Raw genomic sequence first — 16,284 nt, forward strand, 5'->3', positions numbered from 1 at the left:
GGCTCAGTTGGTTAGAGCACGAGCTCTGGGCAATGGGGCTGCCGGTTCGATTCCCACATGGACCAGTGAGCTGCGCCCTCCACAACTAGAATGAAGTCAATGAGCTGCCGCTGAGCTCCCGGATGGCCAGATGGCTCAGTTGGTTGGAGTGCGTCCTCTCAACCACAAGGTTGCCGGTTCAACTCCCCCAAGGGATGGTGGGCTGCGCCCCCTGCAACTAACAATGGCGACTGGACCTGGAGCTGAGCTGTGCCCTCCACAACAAAGATTGAAAGGACAACAACTTGACTTGGAAAAATCCTGGAAGTACGCACTGTTCCCCAAGAAAGTCCTGTTCCCCTTAAAAAAAAAGTCACATTGTGTGGTTACCATTATTATTATTAATCACATCATCTTTATCTGGTTAGATGTCCTAATATTAGCAGTGTCCAGGTAAGGTGTCCAGAGGGACTGACTCAGCCCTGGGCCTCAGCCCTGGGCTCCTTTCATGGCCATTGTCATTGTTTTGCATTTCACAGCTGCTACTGTATACCAAGAACAAGCTGAGGTGGTGGCTTCTCTATCGGCATTGCTCCCCAAGCTCAGAGATGGGAGAGAAAACAGACAAACCCCAGATGCTCCATTACCCTTTTAACTGTCATTTTTCTTTTTTACTGGAGTTTTAAACACAATGCCTTGAAGGCACAAAAGGATGTTGGGTCTAGTTCCTGGTCTGCCTGCCTGGAAAAGCTAGGCAAGAAGAAAGAAATAAGCATATTTCTTTATGGGAGATGGGAGGAGAGGGTGAGTTTGATTTAAATTCTGGCCATGGCTCTTTGGGGTTCTCCCATCCTTGGGAAATAGCACCCACTGAAGTCTACTCAGGGGCCAGGGGAGACTCTGTTCTCCAGACTGAGAAAACCCTCTGAACGATTATCACTCTCTTCTCTCGCCGACATGTGCTGCCTTCGTAAGCTGGGGTGTTTTACCCAGAGGGGAGTCCAAACTGGCACTGGGCACAAACACCTAAGATCCAGGGAGACACAGCTTTGAAGCACTGTGCATGGAAGTGCAATTTGCAAGCAGGCTGCATCAGAATCACCCCAGGGGCCACTGAAAATGTATCATCCCAGACTACAGGATGGAGAATGTCTGCAGTAAGACCCTAGACACTGTAGTTTTACCACGCTCCCCAGGTGATTTTGATGTAGCAGTACGAAAACTGGTTAAAAACCCTTTGCTATCTGCCTATCTGCAGTATTAGCCAAATTATTGGGCTTCTTTGCTCATTTTGTCATCTGAAAATGGAGCTCACTCGCCCATCCTTGCAAAGTCTATTTGAGGATTCTTTTAAGTCCTTAGCACATTGCCTGTCACACTGGAAATGCTCCATAAAAGGTATTATTACTGACATTTTCCTAGCATAATTCTTAACACGTGTATTCCAATTTCACCTGCCATATAAGTTCAAGAAAGATCCAAAGGGATTGATGCAGAGGTTTTAAACCTGGGAGCCACAATTTTCCACGTCAGTGTATTTTGAATTCAGAGTATGCTATGCAGAGATTTCCCTCCCACTCCCAGCCCAGTAAACCACTCAGGGGGGTTATCATTTTGGGAGGCGGGGAGACTGTTGGAATACATGAACTTGGATGGGAAAAAGTTACACCTTTTGTTTCTACTAACCTCAAATGAAATGTGGCATTTCCTTCAATTATGAATTTAGGCACCAAATCACTGAGTCATCAGTAGAAATCACCGCATTACGCTTTTTGGAGATATATCAAAAAATCATTTCTACTCCTTACTTTGAAATTACGGTAATTATTAGAACTTCACAAGATCTTGTTATTTAATGCATTATAACCATACACATTTTTTAAAATTGATAAGTATATTTTAGTTGGTCTCCTTTGTAAGCCAAAATATTTTACTTTATTCATTTAAAACCATTTTTCTGAGAAGGAGTCCATAAGCTTCTTCAGACAGCCAAGAGGGTCCAGCATGCAAAATTAGGCTAAGAATACCAGGGCTAATGGCTACTTCAGTTGTCATTTAAAGTGACTGAAACTGTCAGGTTGTCTGCTGGGGAAGGATTCACAAAGGCTCCTTGACAAATGAGCTATTTGTTAGCACCGATCATGTGTTTTCTAGACCCTGGTCTGGGTGCCGGAGACACATCAGTGAAGTACATAGGTAACCATCACTGCTCTCATGGAACTGAAATGGTGTGTGTGTGTGTGTGTGTGTGTGTGTGTGTGTGTGTGTGTGTGTGGTCTATGTGGGTATTAAGATTACTGTGCTGTCATTGCCTAATTTTGGAGAGCTCAGTTAAGATGCTGACAATGATGAGGTATAAAAATCAAAGCATTTGCTATATGAGCAAACCTTCCGGGATAAGGAATCCTTTTGCTTTTCAAACACTACAGGAGTTCCCCCTTATCAGCAGTTTCACTCTTTTCAGTTTCAGTTACTCTCGGTTTCAGTTACCTGTGGTCAACCTCTGTCTGAAAAACATTGAATGGAAAATTCCAGAAGAAAACAATAAATTTTAAATTGCATACCATTCTGAGTAGTGTGATGAAATCTCAAGCTGTCCCACTCTGTCCCACACAGGACATGAATCATCCCTTTGTCCAGCGTAGCCATGCTATACATGCTCCCCTCTTATTAGTCACTTAGTAGCTCCCGTCCTATTAATCATTTAGTAGTTATTTAGTAGCTCCCGTCCTATTAATCGTCCTATTAATCATCTCGGTTATCAGATCAACTGTGGGGATGTCACAGTGCTTGTGTTCAAATAACCCTTATTTTACTTAATAATGGCCCCAAAGCCATTCACATAACTTTTATTAGTTATTATAGCTCTTCTCTTACTATGCCTAATTTATCAATTAAACTTTATCATAAGTATGTATGTATAGGAAAAAACATTACATATAGAGTTCAGTACTACTCCTGATTTCAGGCTTCCCCTGGAGGTACTGGAACTCATCCCCTACTGAAAAGGTGGGTAGGGGGAACTACTGTATTTTGACCCAGAAATCAGCAACATATAGACTTTCTCAAGTCTTCTTTTTGTCCTTTACTATATCAATTTATGTAGGAGATGTTGTCAGGATCCCACCTATGTTCCCTCAGTCCTTCCTGGAGGTCATTTGTGAGTTTCTGTATAGAGCCACACCTGCCTGTGCCTCTCCCTCTTTATCAGAGGAAACAAGTTCTGCCCATGTATAGGGCAAGATGAAAGTTCTGGGAGTTGATGCCCTAAGAGCAACTCTCAACCAATGAGGGGTAGGAGATGGTGGACAAATAGCCAGCATCTTCACCCACAGAAGGGCAATTCTAGAGTGTCTCCTCCAGGTCTTCAGTGGGATTGGGACCCACTTGCCCATATGGTAGCCCATTCATTAAATCTTCTTCTTCTTCTTTTTTTTTTTTTTAACTTTTCTTTCCTCTTTGTCTCACTTTTTCACTCTGCCACGTTGAGTGAACTTCCCGGGATCATCTGCCAAATAAATTATTTGTATCAAAGTCTTTGTCTTAGGTTCTTCTTTTGGAAGAACCCACATTAAAGCAATATATTCATTTGACTTAGAAATACAACTCAAAATGCACACATTTCAAGGCTCAAGTTGACCAACTTTCCTGAACGATTTGGATTTGTACTATGTCATGTTACTTTTACAGAACTGCTCCTGGTTGTACATTTTGCTCCTGCTTCAGACCAGATCTACCTTTTCTCTGCCTGGAATCTCATTTCCATTTCTTTGATGGCACAGTGCTATTCATTTAACTGGTTTGAGGAAGGAGTCTGAACTCAATCAGTTGTTAACTTCATGGAACGATTTGATTTTTCCAGTAACTGCTACTCAGTGTGTTCTTCCCAGTGGGTAATGGGACACAACCATAACTCAGTCGGATTCTACGGGTCTAATCCATTAAAAAAATCAATCTCTGTCTAATTCAGAATAACTCTCGACTCTTTTGCTTGTGCTAAACTTGTATCAGAGAACAAGAAAGAGGTGCAGTGGATAGGTAGGGACGGGAAACATGGTATGTGTTCTTATTACCCTTTCTTCTAAGTTCCTCCTCCAAACCGTGGGGTCTCACACTAACAGATGGCCTAAATTTATGGCGAGCAGTCGGGAAGGGAGATGGCTGTAACTCATCTGGCTGTAGTCAGCTGCCTTAGAGGTGCTGTGGGAAGAAGGGTAGTTGCATGAATCTCATTTGTGTCAGCCTGAAGACTACAGCCTCTGCTAATTAGAGTGGTCTTGATGTAGACGGGACATGTAGTTGAGTAAGGTTCAGTTCAGCCCTGACCCCTTCGCCATACAGAAAAGCAGCCGTGTCTCCCTTTAGTTTCCCCCATGGTACTTGCCTCCAATGCACTCTCCAGCTTGGGCATCCCATTACTTAATTAAGTGGGTTGCCATGTTTCTGTTTCTTCTCCATGATCCATCATAGCCAAAGTAAACTGATGTCTTCTTCCATGCTCTGTAATGGCTTTGGGGACCTGTCTGGGGGAGGTTGCCTCCATCTTTCTCTTTCCTGGCATATATACTACATCCTTTCTCATCCTTCTATTAGGCTATTCCCTGAAGGTATAGCCTATATTAGGGTATAGCCTATATTCCCTGACCATATTCTGAAATTCCCTGATGAGAAATTAGCTCTTCGTATACAAGTGTCCCTCTCAACTTTATGGGTTAAATGTTAATATCTCCCTTGTAACCCAAAGGGAGGACCCAACACTTTCTTCCAGGATACTAGAGAGCTCTCACCACCCCTTCTTTAATCCAGAATAATCTCATTTTTGTGTTTTTTGTTGGTGAAAGCCTTCAGATCAGTTCAGCATCTTTGGAACAGGGAAGTGGAGTGGGAGTCTTGAACCATGAATCTGGCTTTCCTTGAACTTGGACCTTCAGAATTTAATAATCGTTTTTCTTCAGTAGTGGTAGCTACACCACAGTATTACACTGTTTGTAACCTCTCAGGATGGGAATATTTGTCTTTGGTTCATATCATCATGATGTTACATATAACTTTATACCAACTCATTTGCATTCTCCAAGATCATAAAGAAATCATTCTTGGTTACTCAAGAAAACAAACCTGGGGACTCAGTAGGGTTTCTAATAACACATGGGAAAAAGGCAAACATTTATTTTTATTTGCAAGTGCAGTTTCTGCCAATAGTTAGTGCTCACAAAACCTTTTAAGCTACAGTAAGTTTTGGTAAACTCAATGAACACTTTAAAAAATACCCAGTGATAAGAAAATTACAGAAAAATTTCCATTACACTGTCAAAAATGTTTGGAATCCAAAATCCACTATTTTCTGCAATGGTTTCAATATTTGTTCTGGTTAAAAAGAGATTCTCTTTTTCTTTTCTTTCTACTACATAGTCCTGGCTAAATTAATACAGTCTGTTCCATGAACTTTTAGCACTACCACTTTCTGGATTTAGATTGTTTTTATTCTTACATACTTATATTAATATTTTAATATTTTACATAAAGCATCAATTTGTTGCGTTTTATGAAACAAAATTACAGATCCTATTTATGGTGAGGCATTTCCAGTTGGGATGGGGGGAAGACTGAAAATCTAATCAGTAGAAGGTCATTTTATGCCTTTTTTTCCTTTTAACTATAATAAATAATTAGCAACCTATTAATTACAAAAATTCTTAATTATGCTTAGAGCAACCAGAGCATTTTGATAAATTTAAATTCATATTTATTACAGTATGTGAAGTCATTAAGAAAAGCCTCTGGTTTTCCAGGTTCGTAGCAAATGGCTTTTGTCTGATGCATAATTAATAGAAACTAATGATGACTATGTAGCTCTTTCAGAGTTTTAAAGGCAAATCTATATTGGCCTACAGTTAACATGCAAATTCATCCAACAAGCAACACAAAATGTATTGTAGTAGTCATTCATTTTTATCAACATTCAAGAAGATCTAGTCAGCAGCACAACTCTCCTATGTCAGAAACACATTATAACATGGTCACAACTGAAGTCAGGTCACACCTGGTAAAATACCCCCTTCCTAATTAATTCATCCTCTAGAGTCCTGTTCAGACTTCCATCACAATACATGAACAATAGCAATTAATACTGTGGTACAAAGGTAAATACAGACAAGAGTTTGGTGTGCTAGCATACAGAGTTTTAAAAACAGTGACAAACGAAACCAAACATCTTGCCCTGTTCTCTCTTCTTTCTCTTTGTGAGACTGGAATTCTCACGGCCTTATTGAAACATTCAATAGAGTCCAATGATCCTAGACTGAAATTGTTCCTTGGGAGGGAAATTTGGCTACAAGAGGATGTCGTACCCATTTGAGAGAGGGCACAAGGGGAAACATCCTGCTGTGTAAAAACTGGTTTGTGACTAATAGCCTCGAAAGAAAATGTGATTTTTCAAAAATATTTAGCTTTATCCCAAGGAGTAATTTGGTGGCTCAAATTTTATTTTATTATTTTTGGTTGGATAAATGAAATGTGCACCACCATCACCATCACTCTAAATTCTTCTTCCATCACATAAGACACTTGTTAAGATAAGAAAGGTATTCTACTAAAGCTGACGGTGATTGAGAGTCATTCAGTATTCAAAGTTCCTAAAGAATTGTTGGTACTCTGAAAGGGGTAAAAAAGTAGGAAAGGCTTTGTTCAAACTCTTGCTAGTAAACAAGTAGTACTTCAACTGATACAATGGCTACGTGACATCAAAGTACTATAAATTATCAAAACTATCGTACAGAAAAATTACAAATTCATTGCAAAATACATTACACTGCTACCATTAAGAAAAAAGTGCTTTTTGTTTTCCTTTCTTTTTCTTCTTTTTTTTTTTTTTTTGCCAGAAAAGTATTCTTTCAATATAGAAAATTCTATGCGTTACCCTGCATGTGGCTAGGATATATCATAACGGAGTTTGTACTGAGTCCTTCTGATTTGCTGGATGAAGGGCTGAAAAATATAATAATGACTTATTAAAGCCGTGTTCCAAATGATCACACCAGCTGTTAGTGGAGAGATGCCTGTTTAAGACACAAGAAGATGCCCTGGTCTTTTGAACCCTGCCGGTCATCACACTGTCCCACCAATCAGCTGGTTAGAATGCACAGGCCTTTTGCATGTTCTATGGTTTTTTGTGTTCTCCTGAATTATTCTCATGTCCTCATCTAGCTTTGCCACCTACACGAATCCTCTGCTTAGTGATGCCTGTATTGTCTCATGAGGGGAACGATGCAAGACGGTGGACCTGACAGTTTCAAGAATGGATGTCCGAGGAGTTCCTGGGCTGTGGCTCTTTGCGAGGGCTCCCTCACCAACATCAGGTCTAGGAATCCCCGGAGCACTGAAGAAACCTGTAAAAACACAAGATACCATCCTGAGGACTAACACAGAAACAACCTACTTCCCCGAAAATAATTTCCCAGCTAATTCCCAGAAAAGCCATTCTATCAACAACATCAAATTTTAGAACATCAGCTTGCGGAAAAAGATGTTGTGGAAGCAAAAGAAGATATCTCCTTTATTAACACATGATGTTTTCCTCACCTTCTTCAAGTTGGAAATAATAGGAGTAAATGATGGTACACTGAACACTGACAATCTATTCTCTAAATAAAATAATAATGGTAATAATAGTGATAATAGCAGCTACTATAACATGCTTATTATGTACAGGCACTGGTCACACATGTTTGATAAAGCGTGGTATAAACATGGGATAGTTTTATTTTTCTAACAACTACAACCACCTAGGCTTTGTGAAATCCCCTTTCTCGAAGAGAAACAAGTTTCTGTACCGATATCTGACACAGATAGCATTTTAATTTCTTGTAATTTAATATTGAGGTATCACTTATAAATATTAAGTATATGGTTTACAGTAGTTTCTTTTAACACATATTTATACCTATTTTCTCTCCATCCCTATCCAAATATACAACATTTCTACCACTCTAGGAGGCTACCTCGGGCCTCCTTCCTGTCAAAACCCATGTCTCTGGGAAGGGTCACCACTATCACGACTTCTAATAGCATGAATTAATTTTGCCTACTTTTGTCCTTTATAGAAATGGAGTCATATACTCATATACTGTCAATTCTTCTCTGTCTGGCTTCTTTCACTCTTCATTGTGTCTGTGAGAGTCATCCCTTGTGTGGCAAGTTTTATCCTTATCACTGCTGTGTAGTGTTCACTGTTGAATTATACCACATATTATTTATCCGTTTGGGAAACAACCTGGGGTGGTTTCCAGGTTTTGACCTGTAGAATTAATGCTATTCTTGTACATGAATTTGAAGAACATCACATTCATTTCTACTGGGTGTGGGAGTATTTGGGCACCATACTATTTTAGCGACTTTTCATTATTTAAACTTAGTCCAATGTAGAAAAAATTTCAATCTCCTGTTCAATTCAAGCAGTCTCCTGTTTTTCACAGGCCCACATAATTTATATGAGTGATTCTACTGGGGCTCTTCCCTAAGATTTAAGGGTGAAGGAAAAGGAGGCACTACCATTACAAACTAGCCTCCCCTAAAAGGCAGCCCACTCCTCTTATTGTCATGAGGCAAATGGAAAGGAGGTGCGTGTGGGGTCAGGGTTTATAGCGCTGGTCCTGTGAAAATGGCCCCTCTCAGTAAGCCCTGCCCCCCTGGTGGCCACCTCAGTGGTGGTTCTTCAACTTAGCAGCATTTTTTTCTGAGTTTGGCCCTACTTGACAATCCTTGGAAAACAGGAAAGGCCCTACTTAGTTAGTCCCTTAGCATGTCCTTCTTTGTCCTACATGATCTACTTGCCTATCTTTCTGACATTACCCTTTCTCCTTGCTCACTTTGCTCAGCCGTATGAGCCTTCCATCTCGGCTTAGGGCCTTTGTGTTTGTTCCATCTGCATAGGACATTTTTCTCCCAGATCTTTGCATGCCTTGCTCCTTCTTTCCATTCAGGTTCCCGTTCAGATGATCCCTCCCCAGGAAGGGCTGCTTTCACTCTTCAACCTAAATGTGCTCCCAACCCCCTGTCCTGCACACTCTATCACATCACCATTTTTTATTTGCTGCATAGCACATGCCACTCTCTGAAATTATTTTGTTCATCCACTTGTTTGTAGGTTATCATCTGTCTCCACTAGAATGAAAAATCTATGACAGTCAGGAAATCTGGGGTCTTGCGCTGTGATAGCTCCAGCAATTGGGACAGTCCCTGGCAGGTAGCAGGTATTCAATGATGGAGTGTTGAATAGAGTGCTTGATTTACTCTTCTAGCCAACCCTATAAGAGAGGAGCCAATCGTACCCCATTTTTCAGAGGCACTACAGACATGGAGAAGCTGAATCACTTGCTCAGTGAGTGAACAGGAAGAGTAGAGATTTGAATCCAAGTGACTCTAATTCCAAAGTCCCAGCCCATAAACCAGGATCTACTTTTGGATGTGATATGCTAATCTTTAAAACTGTAGGGAGGCTGAAAAATCCAAGAGCGATCTTGAACTTTAGGAACAGATGCAACTTCTCACCTTGTGTAGGTCCTTCACTCTTGGAGGTAAACTGTCCCGGATCCTCCGCATGGCCTGGAGTGGAGGCTCGTTGAAGTAGGGAGGCTCACCATCGATCATTTCTATCACCATGATCCCCAGGGACCAGATGTCCACCTGTTAAGCACAAACCCTTGATTATCGCAGGCAAGGAGAACATTCTGCAATGGTGAATGTGTCCAGGGAACCAGATCGATTCATACTTATTCATAAATTAATGTGGTATTTATAATCTCTCAACATTTACAATCCAGATTTATAGGCTGAATCATTGAGTTACTGAGTGTTTGCTAATGGTCTTCGTTTGCTTTTTAAAGACAACTTCAGTGAAGATTCTGACAATTAGGTACACGTGAATATCTTGACATTCTGAAGTTCAGAACTTTCTTTTCACCCTGTTAACTTTGGTAGTTTACCATCAGGGCAGATGAGAAAAACATTCAAAGTTTTATTTATGTTATGAACATAGAGAAGAAAGTTGCATTTCAACCATAAAAGAGTGTTTGACATATTCATAACACACTGCAAAGAGCTACATTGCATAATACAATATATTCTGATTCTTTTATTGATTTGATTTTTTAAAAAAATAATTCTTTCTCCCCTACTTTGGGGTTCTTTCCCTTGTGTTTTTATCATTTTGAAGCAGCATGCGCAAAAACCTGCTTTGTAGAACTATTTTCAGGGAACGGAGAAAAGAAAACAAAGGGATGACAAGCAATTCTTTCTGAGTAAAGAATGGGGAGCCAGGACAATGGGAAGCCCTAGCTGTGCTATAAATTCCCAGGACAGTCACTTCCCCATTATAGCGTCATTACACCTCTTCTCAGTTAGCTGCGTTCCTGTCATAACCCTTGCAGTGACCTTCACTGAGAATTTATGCTCCTGGGAACACAGTGAGAAAAATAAGTGGACTACTCATCCAAGGGCAAACAAACAAGGGGAAGGAGAGCAGAGTCCGTCTTAACTTATGCTAATAGGCTTAGCTCATTGAGCCATGCATCCTCGTCCACGTGTCGCTTCTCCTAGAACCACCTCTGCACCATAACAGGTGGAAACATCGTGTGCCCAGCCAAACTGAGCTCCTTGCCTCTACGTGTGTGTACTCTTGCATGCCTCAGAGCTTATACTCAAGTTATTCCCTCTCTAGAAGGCCTTTCTTCCACTTCTTCTGGCCCCTCGTTCTCACATATCCAATCCTTAATCCTTAAAAAATTATGAACAATTGTTTTCATTCCAGAGGAAACAGAATTTGTGCCACATTTTAAAATATAACATTCATATATGGTTTTCTTCTATGGGAAAACATTATTGCTCATCCAAACATTATCTCTATTTTGTGGAGCTTTCTCTGACACTCTGTCCTTTGAATCATTATGCCTGCTCAACTATGTGTGTCTCTGGCCACTTTTCAAGTTACATTGCCTTCCTCTGTATATGCCTGTCACCAAGGGTGAGATCAGAGTTTGAGTCAATCTCCTCCAGTGTCCACAGTAGGATCTCAATAAACACCCCTGGGTCAGTGTTGTGGCAATATCCTCAGTCTCCCTTCTGCCACAACCTACTCTGTGACAAGTCTAGTGAATGGGAGTCAAATATGAAGTGAAAAGTCACCACTTTGATCTCCTGGGGTCATTAACTATCTCAGAACCACTGTATCCCTGAGCCTGTTCAGGCCGTGCCTCTCTCAAACAATGACTGTCACCCCCCCTTACCTCTGTCCCATAAGGTAGCCTAGAAATCACCTCAGGTGCCATCCAATAGGGAGTGCCGACCAATGATTTCCTCTTCGGCACCTCTTTGGAAACTTGAGCACAGAAACCGAAGTCAGATAACTTTATCTGGAAAGAAAAGGAATGCAACAAACTAACAACTTAAAAACATTGGCTTCCAGATGTGGAAATATAGACAGTGTCAAGACTCAAAACAAAACGGTCTCATTAGCAGGTCTTGTAAATATCGGATGAGGGGTTGTCAGGCATTATTACTGGAAAATCACCATCCATTTTGATGGAAAAACCTCTTATGGCTACACCAGGGTTGACTTACAAGGTTTAAACTCTTGCTGTTTATATCTTTTATAAAATTATGAAACCAAAAAAATTTCCACAAATTAAAATGCCCTAAACAACAAATTAATTAAAATTCAAACCCACAACTTTAATGTAACAGATGCTGCTTCAATGTAAGTAGACTGCTACTCTCAGTGTGAGTTTTGTGCAAACTGCTGCAGTTAAAGTTGTTATGCATCGAGCACGTTTAAATTTCTAAGTACCATGAGATGATTCAAATAACCAACCTCATTTCTATATTTGAATTATTGCAAGACCTCATTTATAGAGGATTCTGAGATACCATGCTAAATGTTGGCTCCCCTTTTCTTTTTGTTTCCCTTTTTTTGCTCATGACAATTGAAGTTGCCATCATGAATATCAGTGCAAGAGGGAATGGGCATCAACACTGGGTGTTAGCAGTTGGTTATCAGGGGTGTAGGGTAGTTATCCTACTGACCCAAAGTACATATATATGTTATTTACTTTAGATTTCATCAAAAAGAAAAAAAATCCTGAGAACTCTTGCACTGAGCTTTGAAGTATATTCTTAAGAACATACTGCACCATTAGGTGCCCTGCCAGTTTATATATTTCACATGACAGGGATTCAGTTTATTCCTGGGAAGCATGATTCCTGCTCATTATGATCTGGCCTGAACCTCAGATGGCTTCATTGAAGAGGATTGACACTTAGAGATGTTGGTGATGACAGAATCCATTCAAAGACAACCATGGTTCAGGCACTGGTTGGCAATGGTTCAGAATGGCCATTTGAAGTTAAAATTTCCATAGATCAAAGGTATAGTTTCAAAGTTCACAAATCCTCTCTTGATCCTCTTCATACCGCTCTGAACTTTTTTCAGCCTTTTTCTCTGACTACCTCTGCTGCCCACAACCTTAAATATTGGGGCTTCTTAGGGTTGGGTCCCATCTCTCATTTCTTCTGTTTTTTTATATACTCTTGCTGGCTACTCTTTTTTTCTCCCATGTTTGATGCAGACTTCTCCATTCTAAACCTATACTTCCATCTAGAATATGTTTCCATATGGATTTAATTTTTGTGAGGGGCGTAAGTTCTGTGCCTAGATTTATATTTTTGCAGTGGATGCCTAGTTGTTCCAGTACCATTTGTTAAAGAGAATATCTTTGCTCCATCGTATTGCCTTTACCCAGTTGACTATATTTATGTAGGTGTATTTCTGGGCTCTCTATTCTGTTCCATTGGTCTATTTACATATTCTTTTGCCAGTGTACACTGTCTCAATTAGTATAGCTTTCTAATAAGTCCTAAAGGTAGAGTCAGTCTTGTAACTTTGTTCTTCTTCTTCTTCTTCAATGTGTATTGGCTATTTATTGTGTTGGTCTTTTTCCTTTCTGTATAAACTTTAGAATCAGTTTTTCAATGCCCACAAAATAAATTGCTTGGATTTTGACTGGGATTGCATTGATGAAGTTGGGAAGAAATGACATCTTGACAATATTGAGTCTTCCTGTTCATGAACATGGACTATCTCTCCATTTATTTAGTTCTTTGATTTCATTAATCTGAGTTTTGTAGTTTTCCTCATATAGATTTAGTACATTGTTAGATTTATACTAAGTATTTAAATTTTGTAGGGTGCTAATGAGAATGGTATTGTGTCTTTAATTTCAAATTCCACTTGTTCATTGCTGGTATATAGGAAAGAAACTGACTACTTTATATTAACCATGTATCTTGCAACTTTGATATAATAGCTTGTTAGTTCTAGGAGATTTTCTCGTTGATTCTTTTGGATTTTCTGCATAGATGATCATGTCATCTGTGAACAGATATTTTTTCTTCGTTCCCAATCTGCATACTTTTAATTTTTTTCTTGTCTTATTGCATTAGATAGTACTTCCAGTATGATATTGAAAAGGAATTATGGGAAGGGACATCTTTTCCTTTTTCCTAATCTTAGTAGGAATGTATATTCAATTCTTAAGCATATATTAAGGCCCCAATCACATCTTACTTCCTCCAGAATTTTTCTCGGGAGCCCATATTGATCTCTCCCTTCTCCAAATTTGAGAGAATATAGCACTCACTCAATCTTAAACTGTTCTCTCATGCTGATTTTTTCCCTCTGGTTATAAATAATATTTCTTGGGGGGCAACAGCTCTCCCTTTGAATTGTGAAGCCTTACTGTGTTCCTTAAAAGCTGGGAAAACAGTATTTACTAAAAAACGAAACCAAAACAACAACAACAAAAAAAACATGCTAATAGATTTATTTTATTTTGTATTGACACATACATATATGATAGCAGGTCATGTGGTAGAAGACACATTGTATCTTCTGAAACTGTGCTCTTCCTGAAACCAAGATTGACTTATTGAAGATAGCTGTTTCTAGAATCAAAATTAAAACACAGATGAAATGGGGCAGCCAGTTAGCTCAGTTGGTTAGAGCGCAGTGCTCTTAACAACAATGTTGCTGGTTCGATCCCCACATAGGCCACTAGGCGCTGTGCCCTCCACAACTAGATTGAAACAACTACTTGACTTGGAGTTTATGGGTCCTGGAAAAACACACTTAAATAAATAAAAGTTAAAAAAAAACACACATGAAATAAGGCAATGATTTGGAAATTATTAATGTGGTATTTCCTTCTTCCATTTCCTTGTTCATGATCTTCTTTCTAATCAGGCCAGTGCTAGTGGTGGTATGGTTTGCGGTGGGAGGAGATTGGATTGCTCTAGATGGAATGGTAGAGAAAGCTGGTTTAATGGAGAAATGGTTTCCTCAACTGGTTTGGCATATAAAGAATTAAATCCAGATGCTTCAGATCATAAAATATCAACATGTATGAAGAAGAGAGCTCTGAGGCTGTTGTAGCTGGTCCATAATTCTTATTGCCTTATTGTAAAAGAAATCTACAATTCAGAGAAGTGAAAACCCTACAGTCCATCCATTTTAGCCTGGGATTATTTGCAGAAGAGACTTTAACACTCATCCAATTGTACTTGCATTAGCTAGTACTTCCAGCAAGATATTGAAAAAGAATGGTGGGAGGGGACATCTTTGCCTTTTTCCTAATTTTAGTAGGAAGGCACATTGAATTCTTAAGCATATGTCAAGGCCCCAATCATATCACTTCCCATGACCCCAAGCAGATGATGATGGGCTTCAGATATATCTGAGTAAGATAGATCCCAACACAAAAGAAGGGAGAGGAGAAGACATATGCATCTGTGTTCAGAGGGAATATCCAACATATTTAATAACCAGATTCATTTGGACCAATCAGAATCTAGACATAAAGTTAAGTGGTATCTTGAAGTTATCTTAGGGGCATTACCATCTTTAATGAGGCAAGAGGTGGGCTAGGAATATGGGGGATACCCCAATGACTTGAAAGAGAGGATATCAACCAACAAGCGTGAGAATAGTGTCATATTTCAACAATGGGTATAGATCCACTAATGAATACCAGCTGAACATCAACCTTGGCTATGCTCAACACGGCCTTCATGAAGAGCTAGCACAACAGAGTGGGCGGAAGTGAACCTGAAGCAATGCGACTGGCTTCCATGAAATGATCATTGATTTGTTGAAAACAACTTCTTTTAGAATCAAATATCTGAGACCCATACATCCCCATACAAACAAGGGAGAGGACTTTGGTATGGTGTGCAGGAATCTAGAAACTCCACTAAATCTCAGTGAGGGAATGGGGAAGTGCCCCGTGCAAGCCTGTGGTTGACACAAGGAGGCAGCCTCAAGGATGGCTTTCAAGACTTGAGGCAAGAAACTGGAGTTGGAAAGTGCTGCAGAGGCTCCCTCCTGAAAAGCCCAGCAGCTGATGGGACTTGTTAATCCTCATCCGTCCAGGTAGCAGAAGAGGTCAATTATGTCAAGGCAGAGACCAGACAGGAATAGAACATGGGTTTTATCTCCTTCACCCTGAGGTACCATAATCCACATTTGTCCCTCATTCTCCTAGATTCCACATTGAGAAAGATGGGGGCGGGAGGTGGGAGGAGGGAGTAGGTGGTGGCCAAATCTGAAAGACTGAGGTTTTAAAGGTATCAGTTTAACCTTATGATAATGTGGTTGAACTTTGATAGACAATGTTTAAATTATTTAAGCATACTAAATTTAAAAAGATTTTAAAACAATCTAGTTGGTAGAGCGTTGTGAAGAAATCTAGGTTAGTTTTAAAAAACAGAAAATTATAATTGTGTTTGTGTGTGTGTGTGTGTGCGTGCACACACGTGTGGTTATTTCCAAAGCTTGAGTATTAGTAAATTGGCAACCCTAGTACACAGACAGTGAAGTAGGAACAATTTTGCCAATACATTTTGTTTGCCTGTAAATTTAAGAGACCTAAATGATTAAGGAGATGAATATATTAGCATTTTGGGGTATTGGCAGTTTTTACTGTCAATATCTCTGGTGCGGCTTTCTCTTTCCAGACATTAAGAAGACCCCAAACCTGACAGACTCATAATTATCTCCCAGACAAAATGTAAGATGAGAAATAGAAACTTGACACTTAGAAGCCAGGCCTGTCCTTCTGTTGTAGGAGTACAAGTGCATCTGCCTGATTTTTATTTTACTCATCCAAGTACATAAAAGAGACAATTTTCTAAGGGAACATAATTACACACAACACTCGTCCAAATAGATCCGCAAGTAGATAATGAGAACTCAAGTAA

General features: G+C 39.8%; 1 protein-coding gene across 4 annotated transcripts in view; it reads right to left on the reverse strand.

Annotated features, from left to right (window-relative positions):
* Positions 1-5,138: 5,138 nt before the first annotated feature.
* PAK5 (p21 (RAC1) activated kinase 5) overlaps positions 5,139-16,284 on the reverse strand; it is a 283,597-nt gene continuing 272,451 nt past the window's right edge. For all 4 annotated transcript variants that reach the window (XM_033095502.1, XM_033095504.1, XM_033095503.1 and 1 more), the window contains 3 exons: positions 11,262-11,387; positions 9,529-9,663; positions 5,139-7,367 (listed from right to left, as the gene is read on the reverse strand). In XM_033095502.1, the coding sequence (XP_032951393.1) occupies positions 7,212-7,367; positions 9,529-9,663; positions 11,262-11,387 (417 nt within the window). In that variant the 3' untranslated portion in view covers positions 5,139-7,211. The remainder of the gene's footprint in view (positions 7,368-9,528; positions 9,664-11,261; positions 11,388-16,284) is intronic.

Source organism: Rhinolophus ferrumequinum, chromosome 23, assembly GCF_004115265.2.
Source record: "Rhinolophus ferrumequinum isolate MPI-CBG mRhiFer1 chromosome 23, mRhiFer1_v1.p, whole genome shotgun sequence".
Taxonomy (NCBI): Eukaryota; Metazoa; Chordata; class Mammalia; order Chiroptera; family Rhinolophidae; genus Rhinolophus; species Rhinolophus ferrumequinum.